Below are 13,437 nucleotides of genomic sequence, written 5' to 3' on the forward strand. Positions count from 1 at the left end.
ACTCAAATGCATGATAAGAGTTTGTGACAACCCTGCAAGGGAGCAGAGTTTTGAAGCCAACTGAACCAATCTATTTAGTAGTTTAGCCTAAATCCGCGAAGGTGTCGGTTCTCAAATGCATGATAAGAGTTTGTGACAACCCTGTAAGGGAGCAGAGTTTTGAAGCCAACTGAACCAATCTATTTAGTAGTAGTTTATAGCTATATATATATATATATATATAGGTCAAACTGACTGATTGTGTCTACATATCTCAAAATCTTTCAAGGATCTAATACAAGAACAGCTTCATTTCCTAATCTCTTCTCTGACTCTGAGCAAAACATTGAAATTGAATACAGAGATAAAGGTATTTCTTTATCTCTCGAATATGCCCTTAACATACACCATTCCCTTCTCACTCAATTGAAGCTCCTTTCTCATTTGCTCTACTTGCTGGTCATCCCCCTGAACGATGATCTCTGACTGTTCACCATCGTCTATGACCATCATTTTGACCTTGATCTGCTCCTTTCGTGATGCTCGCTTCCAGTAATATGCGCCCCTGTGTTCCATTTTGAAAATATCAGTACATTTTTAAGTTTTGGAGCACTCGTATGCAATTTGACACAGATAAGTGAATTGGAATTGAAGCGTGTGGGTGCATTTTGCACTACTTACGCCAACGGACTTAAGGTGGTGACCCAAAACCAGTTATTGCCGAAATCAGGAACAGTTATGGTAAGAACAAGAGCTACGCTTGCAAGGCTGATGCAGGTGCAAAAAGTGAGCAATGCCGCTTGGCCTCGACTTGGAACCATCATGCCTTCAAACCTTCGTAGCAGTCAAAGACAAGACGGAAATATTTGAGCATGTCTATTCACTCACTATTTGGTATAGATATTGTTACAACACCCAACTCCTTGGCAATTTGGCAATGCCAAGCAAACAATAGAAACCACAGTAATATATGCATGTATGATGATGTTAATGGAGAATGCAACACATGGAAATTCCCAAAGAAACATATAACATGTCCATATATAATTGCAGCATCATTCAATGTACATTGAACAAAGAAATGGATGTCAACTTTCAAATTGTGTAAGTTGAAAGTAGGTAAGGTGGAGGTGGGCCTTACGTAATGGTCTCCCCTCGATCAGTGACCACAAAATTGTTGCGAGTGAAAAAAGAGAGGATTTCACCGGCGACTTGGCTTGGTGCCTTCTTCTCTTCACCTACAAACGTCTTCTGCACGACCTGATATCCTCGCGTTTACATATGTTCAGACTCAGTTCAGACGCCCATATTGTTTAAGTGAAAATTGAGGGCATAATTACAATATTACAGACCTTGGATTTAACAGAACGTTTGATGAGGGACCAAAGGCCAGGAACAGAGATGACGAAGAGACCCAGGGATGTGTAGTAACTGGCCAACGAATAACCTACGGCGCCGTCTGCAGCTGCAATCACAAACATGAGGGAGCTGCCGATGCTGCTGCTGGATGCATTGAGTTGCTGCGGTGGTTCCAGTAAGAGAGGTACCAGAGACGACGACGTACTAACAAGAGACTGGTGGAGGCTCATCACCACCTCTCTCTTCTTGTTGGTTCCTGAACTTCCTGATGAACGCTGGCTCAGCCGCCATGGCTGCTGCTGCCTATGCTGGTGGTGGGTTTCGTGGAGTATTTTCAGAGGACGAGAACTGAGAGGATTTGGATGCGGGTGCGGAGGGGATGATAGCACTTTCGCTGCCATTGCTCGCTCGCCCCCTCTCCCTCAAGAAATAAGAGAGAGACAGATGGAGAGAGATAAGGATTGAGTTTTTCTGTTTACTAGCATAGAGACGCCTGGCTCTTCCTGTCCGTGGAGGTCCAACCCCTAAAGTACAGAGTGAAATATGTGAACGTGGTAGACTGACTGACAGCCGAGCCGAGCCAAGCCAAGCCAAGCCAACTGCCGGCTCCCTACGAACGAGATGGATAATGGGCGTGTTGGTGTTTGGGCCTATTCCCTCGTTAATGGCCCAAATCTAAGAGCGAGGCAAGCAGTGTTCGCTATTTTTGGACACACAAATTAACACACCCTTCAGTCCAAGTGGCCTCAAATAATATAATAGTATAAGCCCATCAGTGTGTCCAACAAGTGTACCAATTTACTGTGTCCAATTAGTTTTAGGGAGTTTTAGTATACAACTTGACAAGGCCTTTCATAGTGGTGAGTTTGATCTTCTACATATAAGATTAGAAACGCATCGCAGCAAAATTTCATGTTTTTTAATATAATGATATATTTACACTAAAGAGTGAGAGTTTACGTTAGGTCACAAGATGTGTCTGCAAAATCTCATGTTCAAACACCAAAAAATTGCAATAAAAAAAAAAAAAACACTTGAACTAAGTATAGGGCTTGTAGTTCAAGTTCGATAATAGCATTTACCTTTACATTGGATGTCTAAATTTGATTCACCATATCACCAATATTAATAACTAAATGAATGAAAAGTAGATAGGTTTCATAAGTTTTGGGTATGAAAACGAAGGTATCCCAAGTAAACACACCTTAGAAGACTTTAATTTAGTATTTATATTTTTTAATATAAGAGCATCTCCAATAGAGATGTCAAATTTAAAACATCAAAATGATATTTGATGGTATGTGAGGCAATTTGGCATTTTATACAATTTTTTGCTCCACCCAATATGTCAAGTAACAATATTACTCTATAAATTTTTTAATCTCTCGCAAGGTCTAATTATTGAGATAACCAATTAAATACTTGACACACAGTAACATTTATTAAAAATTTATTAAATGGATTTGACACCTTTTGACAATTTTGACAGCAAAAGGTTTTGCCTTCAAATGACTCAATGCCACGTAAAAAACTGAAGGCTCGCTTGGAAAGAATTTGATGCCATTTTTACTATTATATGTCTATATGGTAGTTTTGATATTTTATTTGGAAATGCTCTAACTATCTCACTACACGTATGAGGCAAGCTCACTTTGTTTTCTTAAAAAGCAAAGGGACAAAAATGTTTTTATTTCCACATTTACCCTTTTGTATTTTTTTGTTTCTTTCAAAATAGTGATGCTACATTTTGTGGACAATTTATAAACCTTTTTTTTTAAGGAGGTAAGAATATAATAAAGTAAATCTCACTTATACTATAGAGATGCTTTAGATATGGTCGTACCATTTTCTTTTCAAAAGTTAGTGGACTACACTTAGCATTTCCTTTACTTGTACGTAATGCAATGTAAAATAAACAAGTGAAATTTTATCTTTTATAACTTACCTATTAATATCCTGCTGCATTTACGGTCGCAAAGTATTATAGTCACAATCAAGAAAATCTATAAACATACTCAAAACTTTATATTACAATTTATTTATCTTAGAGAAATATCAAAAATGGATTTATAAATAAGAAAAAATATCCATAAATGTCTAAAAAGGATGGTTGCTCCAAGCTCATCTACGGTTGTCATCACTCAATTACTTCAATTTTATGTCATAACAGAAGCAGAATTAGAAGTGAATTTTGACATCTCTGTTTTACAATTTACAAGGTACCAATATAAAAAAAAGAAACTATTATTAACACTTTAAAAATTTTATCCTATACTCTTCATAAATGCATTTTTTTTTCTAATTATAAAAGTTTAAGCTGTAAAATGAAATTTTGAGAGCGCCAACAACTATCTTAAAAAAAGAAGTTGAAAGTGTATCCAATTATGGAAACTCCTGTATTGCTTCGACTAGAATAGGAATAGCCCCCCCTTCCTCGGAAAGAGGCCAAATCTGAGGAGCGTTCAAGCCTAAAGTGAAGGAGAGAAGGAGCAATGGAGATGAAGGGGCGAGGGCGGGGATCAGGGCCTGTCCGTACTCTTCCGAAACTAGTACTCGACAGTCAGTGACGTCAGCAAACCCACGAATACGCGCCCACGCACCCCATTAACCCCCACACACACTCTCTCTCAGCTCCCTAAACCAGGGCTCCAATTTTCATGTGTGACTTACCCTCCTGATAAACCCTAGAATCTCAAGTTTCTCCAAAATCACTCTCTCGCTTCTGCAGATACCTTCGAGTGGGTGGAAAATGGTAGTGAAATCGCTGGTTCATAGCTCCGCCGATGCTGAAGGAGGTGCTGACGCTGCAGACCCGCATTCCAAAAACGACATTCCTTCGCCGCCGGGAAGGAGAACTAGTTCTCGCCTTCGGGTCAAAGAGAAACCCCAGAAGGAAGTCCTGGTCCGCAAAAGAGTTGCATTACTTGATGAGCACAGAGACGGAGACCGAGAGCAAGACGGAGGGGGAGACGGAGGTAGCCTCAGCAAAAGAGCCAATATCGACGGTGGAAAAAGCTCCCATGCTAAAAATGAGGCCGGGGACGCCGGCTCTAACGGTTGTTTAGAAGGCGGAGCCAGCAAACCCACTAATTCTTCGGCTGAGAAGAGCGACCATGCTAAGGTCAAGGAGACCCTGAGGCTGTTCAACAAACATTACCTTTATTTCGTACAGGTTTGTCCTTATGAGGATTGAGCTCAGATTTTACCCTGTTTCCATGTTTAAATGTTGAAAAATGTTTGGGTAAGAAGTACGGTCAACTTTTAGAAATTTGATTCATAGGAAGAAGAAATGAGGTGCAGAAAAGTGGAGGCTGATAAGAAGGCATCCAAATCCGCAAAGAAGGGCTCGAAATCTTCAAAAAAATCTAAGGTCAGTTTATCTCACTTACTCTTTGCTTAATATGCATGTGGTCTTGAGACTGAGCAATTTGGTACTTAATATGTTTCCAAAATGGACAAATTTCTGCAGAAAGAGGCTTCCCCGCCAGAGGCAAAGGCGTCAAAACGACATGATTTGAAGGCAATATCTAAGGCAAGTCAACATGATTCTTGCCTCATCACTGTCTTCTCACGATAGACACATTCTTTGTGTTTTCATAATTTATGACATTTTGAAATCAAACGATCTCAGGAGCAAATGCTGTTCAAATACTTCTGTTTTGTAAAGTGATTCTGGTGTACTATACTTAGGAATTCTGAAGTAACATGAAAGTGATTGTAACATTGGTGGTGGTGTCAATTGTTGTGACATCTCTTGTTTTATGGGTTTCCTACTTGTTATCCATATGACTTGTTTTATGGGTTTCCTACTTGCTATCCATATGATAACTTTGTTTTGTATTAAGAGCCAATGATGTTTCTGCTCGGGACCTGCAGTGGGAAGTAATAATAGGTTTTTCAAGAGAAAGGAGGATGAGGTGGATTTAATTAGGGATGAAATTAAGTTTTTAGCTTTTCTCTGAACATATTTGTGTAAACATTTTAGAGGTATTCCCTTGAGTTTTATTCTTATTGACTGGGGAATATCTTTGATTTGAATGTAATATAGCTTATCCTGGTTTTGATGGAAATCATGTTCGTCTTTCCTACTTGTACCTTTTCTTTTCTAATAGAATTCATGTTGATGATTAAAAGAGTGATGTTCCTGTTTGGAATATGATGGTCAGTATTTATGATTATAACATCTGAAATAATCTGCCCCTGTTTTTCTTTGGCTTTTAAATTATAATGACTAGCAGATGATGGAGAGAAAAGAAATCTTGAATGCCACTAAAAGAATCGGAAGCATTCCAGGTTTGCGACTCTCACCTGGTTAATTTTCCCTTTACGCTATATGCTTTTGAGGGTTTGTTGACTGAATACATTATGGGTTGATTATATTTTTATGGGATTGATAATTGAACACAGTTGCTTTTGAAATATGTCCTCTTTTTTTTTTTCTTTTTTTTCCCAAAGATTTTAATTTGTGGGTGCTAAAGTTTCCCTTCCTGGCAGGTATTGATGTTGGGCATCAGTTTTATTCTCGGGCTGAAATGGTTGCTGTTGGTTTTCACAGCCACTGGCTGAACGGCATTGACTTTATGGGGCAAAACTACGGCAAAGTCAAAGGGGTAATTCATACTTTTCCTCTTTGGACATAAACACTTGAGAATGAACCTGCATTTTTTTAATTATAACTAGGGGTGTTTTTCTGAAGGATCGGATTGGAACTATGTTTCCAATTCCCATTCCAAAATTTTGAATTAGAGTGGATCAGATCACAATTTTTAAATTTGGAAATTTTGTCATATCGGGAAATTTCAAAGTCGGAGTAATCTTGGAAATTTCGGAACATAATTCAGAAGTTCATATATTTTATAAGTTTTTGAATAGTCTCAAACTTTCCACATGTGGAATTTATTGTTCTTTCTTAATATTTGGTGTATGCTGATGTATGAATTCAATTAATTTTGTGGTATACTAGTATGCTTATACTTTTTAATATATAGAAGTGTATGTTTAATATAAAACCAATGCAAAATGTATTCAAAACAAACATTAACACACAAAATTTGATTACAAAGTATATAATTTGAGCAAATAACTATAAAATATTGGAATAGTTTGGAAGGTTTTTTATCGGGATAAGTTCGGAACACTTCAGAAAAATTCGGATCGGAAATTCAGAATTTTTAGAATCTCTAAATGCATTCCAATTTCCATTCCAATTTTTTGGAAAAATATTTGGATTCAGAAGCTTTACATTCGGAACCGGAAACAATATTCCAACTTGCATGCCTAATTATAACTTAAATACTTATTTCATTATTAAGGTTTTGTCCAGTGGGGAGGGGATTGTCCTTACTGTGACTAGTATGTAATTTACAAAGTCATCCAAAAGTGTTGATGTTGGTCCTTTTTACTTTTGCTCGTATGATGTTCTAGTCTAAGTTACCAAGAAGCAACTTCAGATTTTCCCCTTGTTGATAATGCAGGAGTACAGTAACTATACATTCCCACTTGCAGTGGCCATTGTTATATCTGGCATGTATGAGGATGATTTGGATAACGCAGAGGATGTTGTGTATACTGGCCAAGGTGGTCATAATTTGTCAGGTGATAAGCGTCAAATTCGAGATCAAGTTCTAGAACGTGGTAATTTGGCACTCAAGGTGTGTATTGAGAGTCTTCTCGGTTTTGTTTTACAAATTTGTCCTCATTTTCCACTTGTAATGGTAGTTGTTTATACATTCAACGGTTTTTTGTTGTTCGTCCCATGTGTTTTTAATGTGAGTTGGCCATATCAGATACGTTTACTTCTGTTGGTTTCTTGTTAGTTGACACCGTTTCAAAGTAAGTTAGTCCTATGTATCTGGTATTTTTATGAATTTAATCTATAAACCGATAATTATAAGTTCTATGTTAACTGATATTAAGTTCTCTAACAAGGACCACATATGTATGAGTTCTCTGTTCAATACTTCAAATGTATTAGTTATTCTCTAACAAGGACCACAAATAAAGCTTCGGTTTTAACTGTCAAACCTGAGATGATTCGATGATCTGAACCTTTGGTCTATAGGTCCCTATGGATAATTACAAACATGTTTCTACATGTGGGTTCACATGTTATCTAAGAATTTATATGTTCTCACAAATTGCAGAATTGCGTGGAGCAATGTGTACCTGTTAGAGTAGTTCGTGGCCATGAATGTAAAAGTAGTTATGTTGGAAAACTTTACACTTATGATGGTTTGTACAAGGTAAAATCCTTTGAAGCTTGTTGTTTATTATTTTTACTATTTGTTTCCTCTATATCTCACTAAAACCATATCTATCACTTTAAATATCAAAAACTACTTGTTTGTTGAACTTTCTGCTGATGTTAACAATGAAAGACTTAGTTATATTTGCAAGTAAAGAAATGGTAGATTGACCTTTTTGTTTCTGACTAACTTAACGTTCATTTTACAGGTTGTTCAGTATTGGGCGGAGAAGGGTATTTCTGGATTTACTGTTTTTAAGTATCGTCTTAGGCGTATGGAAGGGCAGCCAGTTTTGACCACTAACCAGGTTATATATTTTGCTGTACTATCTTTTTCTCCACTACCGATCAAGAAAAGCCTTATTTGAGGCAACTTAGTCGGGAAATTAATCTGTTAAGATAGGATTAGTGTTTATTCGGGAAATATATATCTTGAAATTTGTAAGGCAGAATAGATATTTAGAGTTAACTTAAGTCTTATTTGGTACTATAAATATTCATAATAAGGTGCACCAGAGTTCACTTTTTTCTTAGTCCGTGCTGGTGTCACATCATTTGAAGTCACATTTCTCTTTTAATTTTGGAAATTCTCTCGTTCCTTTCCTAGCAAGCATGCTTTAGTCCATGATGTAATTTGTTATGCTACTGCTGTTATTTTTAGTTCCTCCGTTTTGACGAACCAATGTTTTGGCCCGCTTTTCTGTTTCAAATTTTTTTTTTTTTCAGCTTTGTTGTTGTGCTTGTGATCCACAACTGAACTAGATAGCATTATTATAGGCGTGTGTTATCTACACACCCCATTTTACTTTATAGTTTATACACACCCTCTTAATTTGCAGCCCTTGGATCGGCTGAATTAAAGAAGATCAAAGGACAGAGATTAACAAGGGATGTGTGAGAAGTAAAAAAGGGTGTGTGGATAGCACAACCCTTATTATAACTGGGTATCGTAATATATGTCAGTGGGTTGTTCCTGCTTATATTCAGAATGTCACGTCTCATTTTCATTTTGACTTGTCTAGCACGGTGAATCATTGAGCAACTACGTATCGAGAGAGAATTTTCTTTAACATACTCGACTTCTCCAACAGGTTCAATTCATCACTCGACGTGTACCACAGTCTGTTGCAGAAATACGCGGGTATTTGTTGGAACACAATTATACTGTTGAAAGTTTTTAAACTTGATTGCAAATTGTAATTACGTTCTTTTGTTTTATTGCTCAGATTGGTGTGCGAAGACATCAGTGGGGGCCAAGAGGATGTTCCCATTCCGGCTACCAATTTGGTTGATGATCCACCTGTTTCACCCACAGGCAAGTTGAATTATCAAATTTTCAAATTGTTGTCTTTGTCGCACATGCATAACTGAATAAAATAATTTTTTTTTCCTAATCATCATTGACTTGTCAATCACAGATTTAACATCTCATTAATAATCTGTGCACACTACATGCATGATTGTAACCAATTACTAGCTGTGGTGGTTGAACTTTTTCATGGACATGTGGCCTCCTCAAATTTGTTAAAAAGTCACTTAAGTGATTTATATTCTATACTAAGGTGAGTACAACAATCTGGTGTCAAATTCGTAAATTTCAGGTTTTACGTATTGTAAGTCTATCCAAGTTGCGCAAAATGTGAAGCTTCCCACAGATGTCACTGGATGCAATTGCAAAGGTTCTTGCACGGACCCTAAGACTTGTGCATGCACCATGCTTAATGGCGATGACTTCCCATATGTGCGGCGTGATGGTGGCAGGTGAGCAATACATTAAACATGCCACTATATATCTACATGAAATTTTGATATTAGATGCTTAATAGTTTTGGCTGATTTTATTACTTTATGTTCTTATTTGAGGCTATTCTTGCTTATGTTGCATCTTTCAGATTAATTGAGGCGAAGGATGTAGTGTTTGAATGTGGTCCAAAATGTGGTTGTGGACTTTCTTGCCTCAATCGTACTTCTCAGAGAGGGCTGAAGTATCGGTTTGAGGTGGTGTTATTGTAGCTACTTTGTTTGGTTATTTGGAAACACAGACACACATGATTACACAAATCACTGCTTGGCTATTGTCAAAGTGGCACATTCTAAATAGTGGGCATTAGCAGGTTTTCAGGACACCAATGAGAGGATGGGCTGTTAGATCATGGGATTTTATCCCTTCTGGAGCACCAGTCTGTGAGTACATAGGAGTAATTAGAAGGACAGAAGATGTAGATAGTGCCTTAGAGAACTACTACATATTTGACATGGATTGTTTGCAAACCATGAAGGGGCTTGAAGGAAGAGAGGTATTGCCACTAGCTGTATTCAACTATCCAGTATGATATGCCTTGGCAATTCCAGTTTGAAGTCTCTCTGTGTCAATAAAAGATCACTTCTTTGTTTTGTTAACTTTTAAAACCTGGATCTCCTACTTGGTTTCTGCATGTATGAATTAATTGTCTCATTAGAAGGTTAGATAATGCTTGTTCTGGTATATTTTCAAAGATTGTTTGATGATGGTTTATATTTGGCTTTAATGTATAAAATAATATAACTATAAGGTTTTGTATGTAGAAACAAACTTGAGAATGAAATGTAGGCAAATGACTATTTTGTAGCTGTTAGTAAATGGGAATATTTTTGGATGAACACTGCCCGTATGTGGCTGTCTAACTACATCACCTTCATGAGGAAATAGTTGTTTGTATATTTTCGGTAGAAGTCAATTACAGTTTACCATTTCATATGACATATTTCTTTGTCAGTTATGTATTTTGATCTTCCTGAGCAGGGAAATTTTGTCTCATTTATCTTTCTGACAGAGGCGTTCACAAGCTGTATCCATACCAGCAGCTAATTCACTGGAGAGACCTGATGATCAGAGCTCTGATAGCGGGCCAGAGTTCTGCATTGATGCAGGTTCAACTGGAAACATAGCCAGATTTATAAATCACAGTTGTGAGCCTAATCTGTTTGTCCAGTCGGTGTTGAGCTCACACCATGACTTAAAACTAGCTCGGGTGATGCTGTTTGCTGCGGACAACATACCTCCTCTGCAGGTGTCTCTTGTTCTCTCTCTCTCTCTCTGATTGTCGTTTTCATCATCATTCAATCTTGTTTGATTGAAGTTGGAAATGAGAATGAGAATGTTCCAAGATAAGAATGCTGGTGATATTCCAAAAATAGTAATAGGTTGTGTGTTTATGAACTATGTAGCCAACAAGGTTAATGTCTTGATGCCTTAAATTCAATGTTAAAGTCGTCGTGATGAAGTGAATGTTTATTATCTGTATGGAACCATCATCAAGTGGCTGCTACTTATAGGATCCTGATAGGAATTTGTTATCTGTTGCACGCACATGGAATCTTCTTTATGTGGGCTTTAACTACGAGTTCCAGTACTTGGATGTTAAACTTAATTTTGGAGTGGCTGACATTATTGTTGGATTTATGGCAGGAGCTCACATACGACTATGGCTACGCCCTTGATAGTGTCTTGGGTCCCGATGGGAAAGTAAAAAAGATGTTCTGCCATTGTGGTGCCACAGGTTGCAGGAAGCGCTTATTCTAGTTGATGAAACTGATATTTAGACTCTGACTTCGCAACAATTCCAGGTTATGGGTTTATTGTTGTATTCCTTTGTAATTCCGCCGGCTGATCTAACCTCCATGCTCTGGGAGATTGTGCTTCAAATGCACAGAAAAAGGCACATGTCAAACCACGGACACTCATTTGTAACACTCACATGTCAAGAGAGAAAATTGGAATGTCAATATTTCGGTCAAAAACTAGGAACCTTGCAACGATTTGTACTATCATTGCCTTGATCGGTTCCTCATCGATCCAGATTTCCTTTTTTTTTTTTGTTTCGGCATGAAAAAAATCTGCCCCCCTGACATCCAGTTCCAAAAAAGTTGATTCTTGCTCGAATACTAAGAGAAGGAAAATTGCAAGCCAGTAACCATTCAATCGCTATAAGTTTTACAAACTCGACTGCCAATAAGCAGCTTTGTTAGAGAAATATATCAAATACATAATACGAAAAATGGCAGTCGGTCTATCAGTGAAGAAGCAATTATTATTCACTCATCCAATCCCAAACTGGTTTTTGTACGGTATTGGCGTCCAGTTCTCTGTATACTGCTTCTTCCATCCATTGCTGTATCCGGTTCATCTTCCTCCATTGCACAAACATCTTCATTATCCTCTGCTGCAATGGCAAGTGGCATCACTTTGCAAGCCGCAGTTTCCCTTCGAGCACCTCCTGGTCTCTCTGACTCCCCATCGTTTTCTATCATTATAGCATCACTTGATTTCTTTCTTGGTATAAATGTGACAGGTTTTGAAAGATCAACACAAGCATCCTCTGCCTGTGGTTCCGTAGAATTTGACTTTCTCACCAGATTAAGGAATTCCATATAGGCTTGCTTGTTAGACTCCTCGTCCACATCACCTGATGAATCAAACGTATAATGCGTATATCTTGAAGGATTTCGTATATAATCCGGAACTGGAGGATTTTCATTTGAATGAGCTTCTACAGGAACATCTTTGGCTTCCTCTTCATCTTCGTTACTTTTGCAGTTGGAATCAAACCGGACACGTTTTTGTGTTTTGGACGAGTCTATCTGATTATCATTCTTCCTCTTCAGAATCGACTTTAGGTTGGCAGCATCTTCAGAGCTGTTTTCAACAGCTATAGAAGACGATGAGCCGTTCCTAGAAACCCTGAGGGAGTCAATTTTTTGAGCTGCTTCAGCATCTTGTTGGAGCCTAATCTTAGCTGCCAGGTGATTAGCACGCGGGTCTCTAGTGAAATCCTTAATGGAACTAGGAACCTCCTCTTGAGTATCAATATCGATCCCATAGTCGTTGACATCCCTCATATACAAGCGATCTCCGGCAGTCTCCTTGCCAACAGCCACTTTGTCATATCCATCTTCCTCTTCCTGGATACAGAATACAAATACAGGTTAAAACAGGCAGTCCCAACTCCCGACCCTCAAGCAAATCGGAGAATTAATAACTACGAAAGCTTATAATTTGATTCAGTATAAACATCTGCACCTCTATCTTGCCTAGTTAGTGTTCACGGGTATGGATTTCCGATTTGCTCATCTTCAAATTTGAATTACACTAAACAGTGATGGCATGAGATCCTAATCAATCAAATTGTAAAGAGCAGCAAAGTTAGAGAGAGAAACACCTCGAAGTCGAGAGTACAGTCCCTGCCGATTGAGGATTTAATTTCCCACTCCTCTTCATTGTAGCCGTCTGGCTTATCCTCAGTTGCGGGCTGACTGGAAGAACCAGATGCCTCTTGCTCCTCCTCGCCTTCGTCTTCGACGTCGTCGTCAAGGTCTAGAAGGTCCTTCTCCAGGTCGTCACTGAAATCATTCTTCGACCTTGAATTTGATTTTGAGTAGAAGGGTAGGGGTTCGGCTTCGGGTTCGGGGCTGCCCTTGTCTCTGTTCCATTCCCTCCTCTCGATTTCCTCGTCGGTTAGGGACCATAGCGAGCTCAGACACGACTGTTGACCGCTCGATGACGACGGCGATGGCGATGGCGATGGCGAGGAAACGGGGAGAGAGCCGAAGATTTTGCCTACTCGAACGTTGAACGTGTCCTCCATAGTGGGTGGGATTTCGAATTCCGATAGGTGAAAATCTCGATTAGGGTTTTAAAAGGGCAAACCTGCGGCACTGGATTGCACCGACTAAGAATACGGCGTATACCGAGTTGAGTGGGCCTAGTCCAATTAAGGTGATTTTTTTCTCTCACATAAGCCTATGACAAGTCCGGCCCATGCTTTGCCCATGTACTAATGATAGCTGTCCAGTTCGTTAAAAGAGAAATAAAAACA

General features: G+C 38.5%; 3 protein-coding genes across 5 annotated transcripts; 1 reads left to right on the plus strand and 2 right to left on the minus strand.

Annotated features, from left to right (window-relative positions):
* Nucleotides 1–157: 157 nt before the first annotated feature.
* Nucleotides 158–1,846, minus strand: LOC137708154 (protein COFACTOR ASSEMBLY OF COMPLEX C SUBUNIT B CCB1, chloroplastic). Of its 2 annotated transcripts, XM_068447162.2 has the most exons (4): nucleotides 1,332–1,846; nucleotides 1,121–1,239; nucleotides 661–813; nucleotides 158–544 (listed from the first exon to the last, which is right to left on the minus strand). In XM_068447162.2, exons 1-4 carry the CDS (start codon nucleotides 1,737–1,739, stop codon nucleotides 358–360), a joined length of 867 nt encoding a protein of 288 aa, XP_068303263.2. In that variant the 5' UTR covers nucleotides 1,740–1,846; the 3' UTR covers nucleotides 158–357. The 2 variants fall into 2 exon arrangements, with proteins under 2 accessions (XP_068303263.2, XP_068303264.2); XM_068447163.2 differs by lacking the exon at nucleotides 661–813.
* Nucleotides 1,847–3,512: 1,666 nt separating this feature from the next.
* LOC137709467 (histone-lysine N-methyltransferase, H3 lysine-9 specific SUVH4) lies at nucleotides 3,513–11,362 on the plus strand. Of its 2 annotated transcripts, none has more exons than XM_068448559.2 (15): nucleotides 3,513–4,510; nucleotides 4,619–4,708; nucleotides 4,808–4,870; nucleotides 5,577–5,631; nucleotides 5,833–5,948; nucleotides 6,813–6,989; nucleotides 7,482–7,580; nucleotides 7,792–7,890; nucleotides 8,674–8,723; nucleotides 8,809–8,897; nucleotides 9,184–9,343; nucleotides 9,475–9,580; nucleotides 9,697–9,879; nucleotides 10,396–10,632; nucleotides 11,031–11,362. In XM_068448559.2, the coding sequence occupies exons 1-15, from the start codon at nucleotides 4,088–4,090 to the stop codon at nucleotides 11,142–11,144; spliced, it is 2,061 nt and encodes a 686-aa protein (XP_068304660.2). In that variant the 5' UTR covers nucleotides 3,513–4,087; the 3' UTR covers nucleotides 11,145–11,362. The 2 variants fall into 2 exon arrangements, 1 of the variants encoding a protein (XP_068304660.2); XR_011064865.2 differs by having other exon boundaries at nucleotides 3,675–4,510; nucleotides 10,365–10,632.
* Nucleotides 11,363–11,507: 145 nt separating this feature from the next.
* LOC137709468 (uncharacterized) lies at nucleotides 11,508–13,437 on the minus strand. Its single transcript, XM_068448560.2, has 2 exons — nucleotides 12,781–13,437; nucleotides 11,508–12,523 (listed from the first exon to the last, which is right to left on the minus strand). Exons 1-2 carry the CDS (start codon nucleotides 13,204–13,206, stop codon nucleotides 11,657–11,659), a joined length of 1,293 nt encoding a protein of 430 aa, XP_068304661.2. The 5' UTR covers nucleotides 13,207–13,437; the 3' UTR covers nucleotides 11,508–11,656.

This window comes from Pyrus communis, chromosome 17 (assembly GCF_041283825.1).
Source record: "Pyrus communis isolate YQ-2024b chromosome 17, ASM4128382v1, whole genome shotgun sequence".
Classification (NCBI taxonomy): Eukaryota; Viridiplantae; Streptophyta; class Magnoliopsida; order Rosales; family Rosaceae; genus Pyrus; species Pyrus communis.

Excerpts from the sequence above, each read along its gene's own strand:
- LOC137708154 (XM_068447162.2), bottom strand. The coding sequence starts at position 1,739 with ATGGCAGCGAAAGTGCTATCATCCCCTCCGCACCCGCATCCAAATCCT. Across the intron at positions 814-1,120 it reads GATCGAGGGGAGACCATTAC|GTTTGAAGGCATGATGGTTC; the intron begins GTAAGGCCCACC and ends ACTGCTACGAAG. Across the intron at positions 545-660 it reads ACCACCTTAAGTCCGTTGGC|GGGCGCATATTACTGGAAGC; the intron begins GTAAGTAGTGCA and ends AATGGAACACAG.
- LOC137709467 (XM_068448559.2), top strand. The coding sequence starts at position 4,088 with ATGGTAGTGAAATCGCTGGTTCATAGCTCCGCCGATGCTGAAGGAGGT. Across the intron at positions 9,581-9,696 it reads GGCTGAAGTATCGGTTTGAG|GTTTTCAGGACACCAATGAG; the intron begins GTGGTGTTATTG and ends GGGCATTAGCAG. Across the intron at positions 10,633-11,030 it reads ACAACATACCTCCTCTGCAG|GAGCTCACATACGACTATGG; the intron begins GTGTCTCTTGTT and ends GATTTATGGCAG.
- LOC137709468 (XM_068448560.2), bottom strand. The coding sequence starts at position 13,206 with ATGGAGGACACGTTCAACGTTCGAGTAGGCAAAATCTTCGGCTCTCTC. Across the intron at positions 12,524-12,780 it reads ACTGTACTCTCGACTTCGAG|GAAGAGGAAGATGGATATGA; the intron begins GTGTTTCTCTCT and ends TTCTGTATCCAG.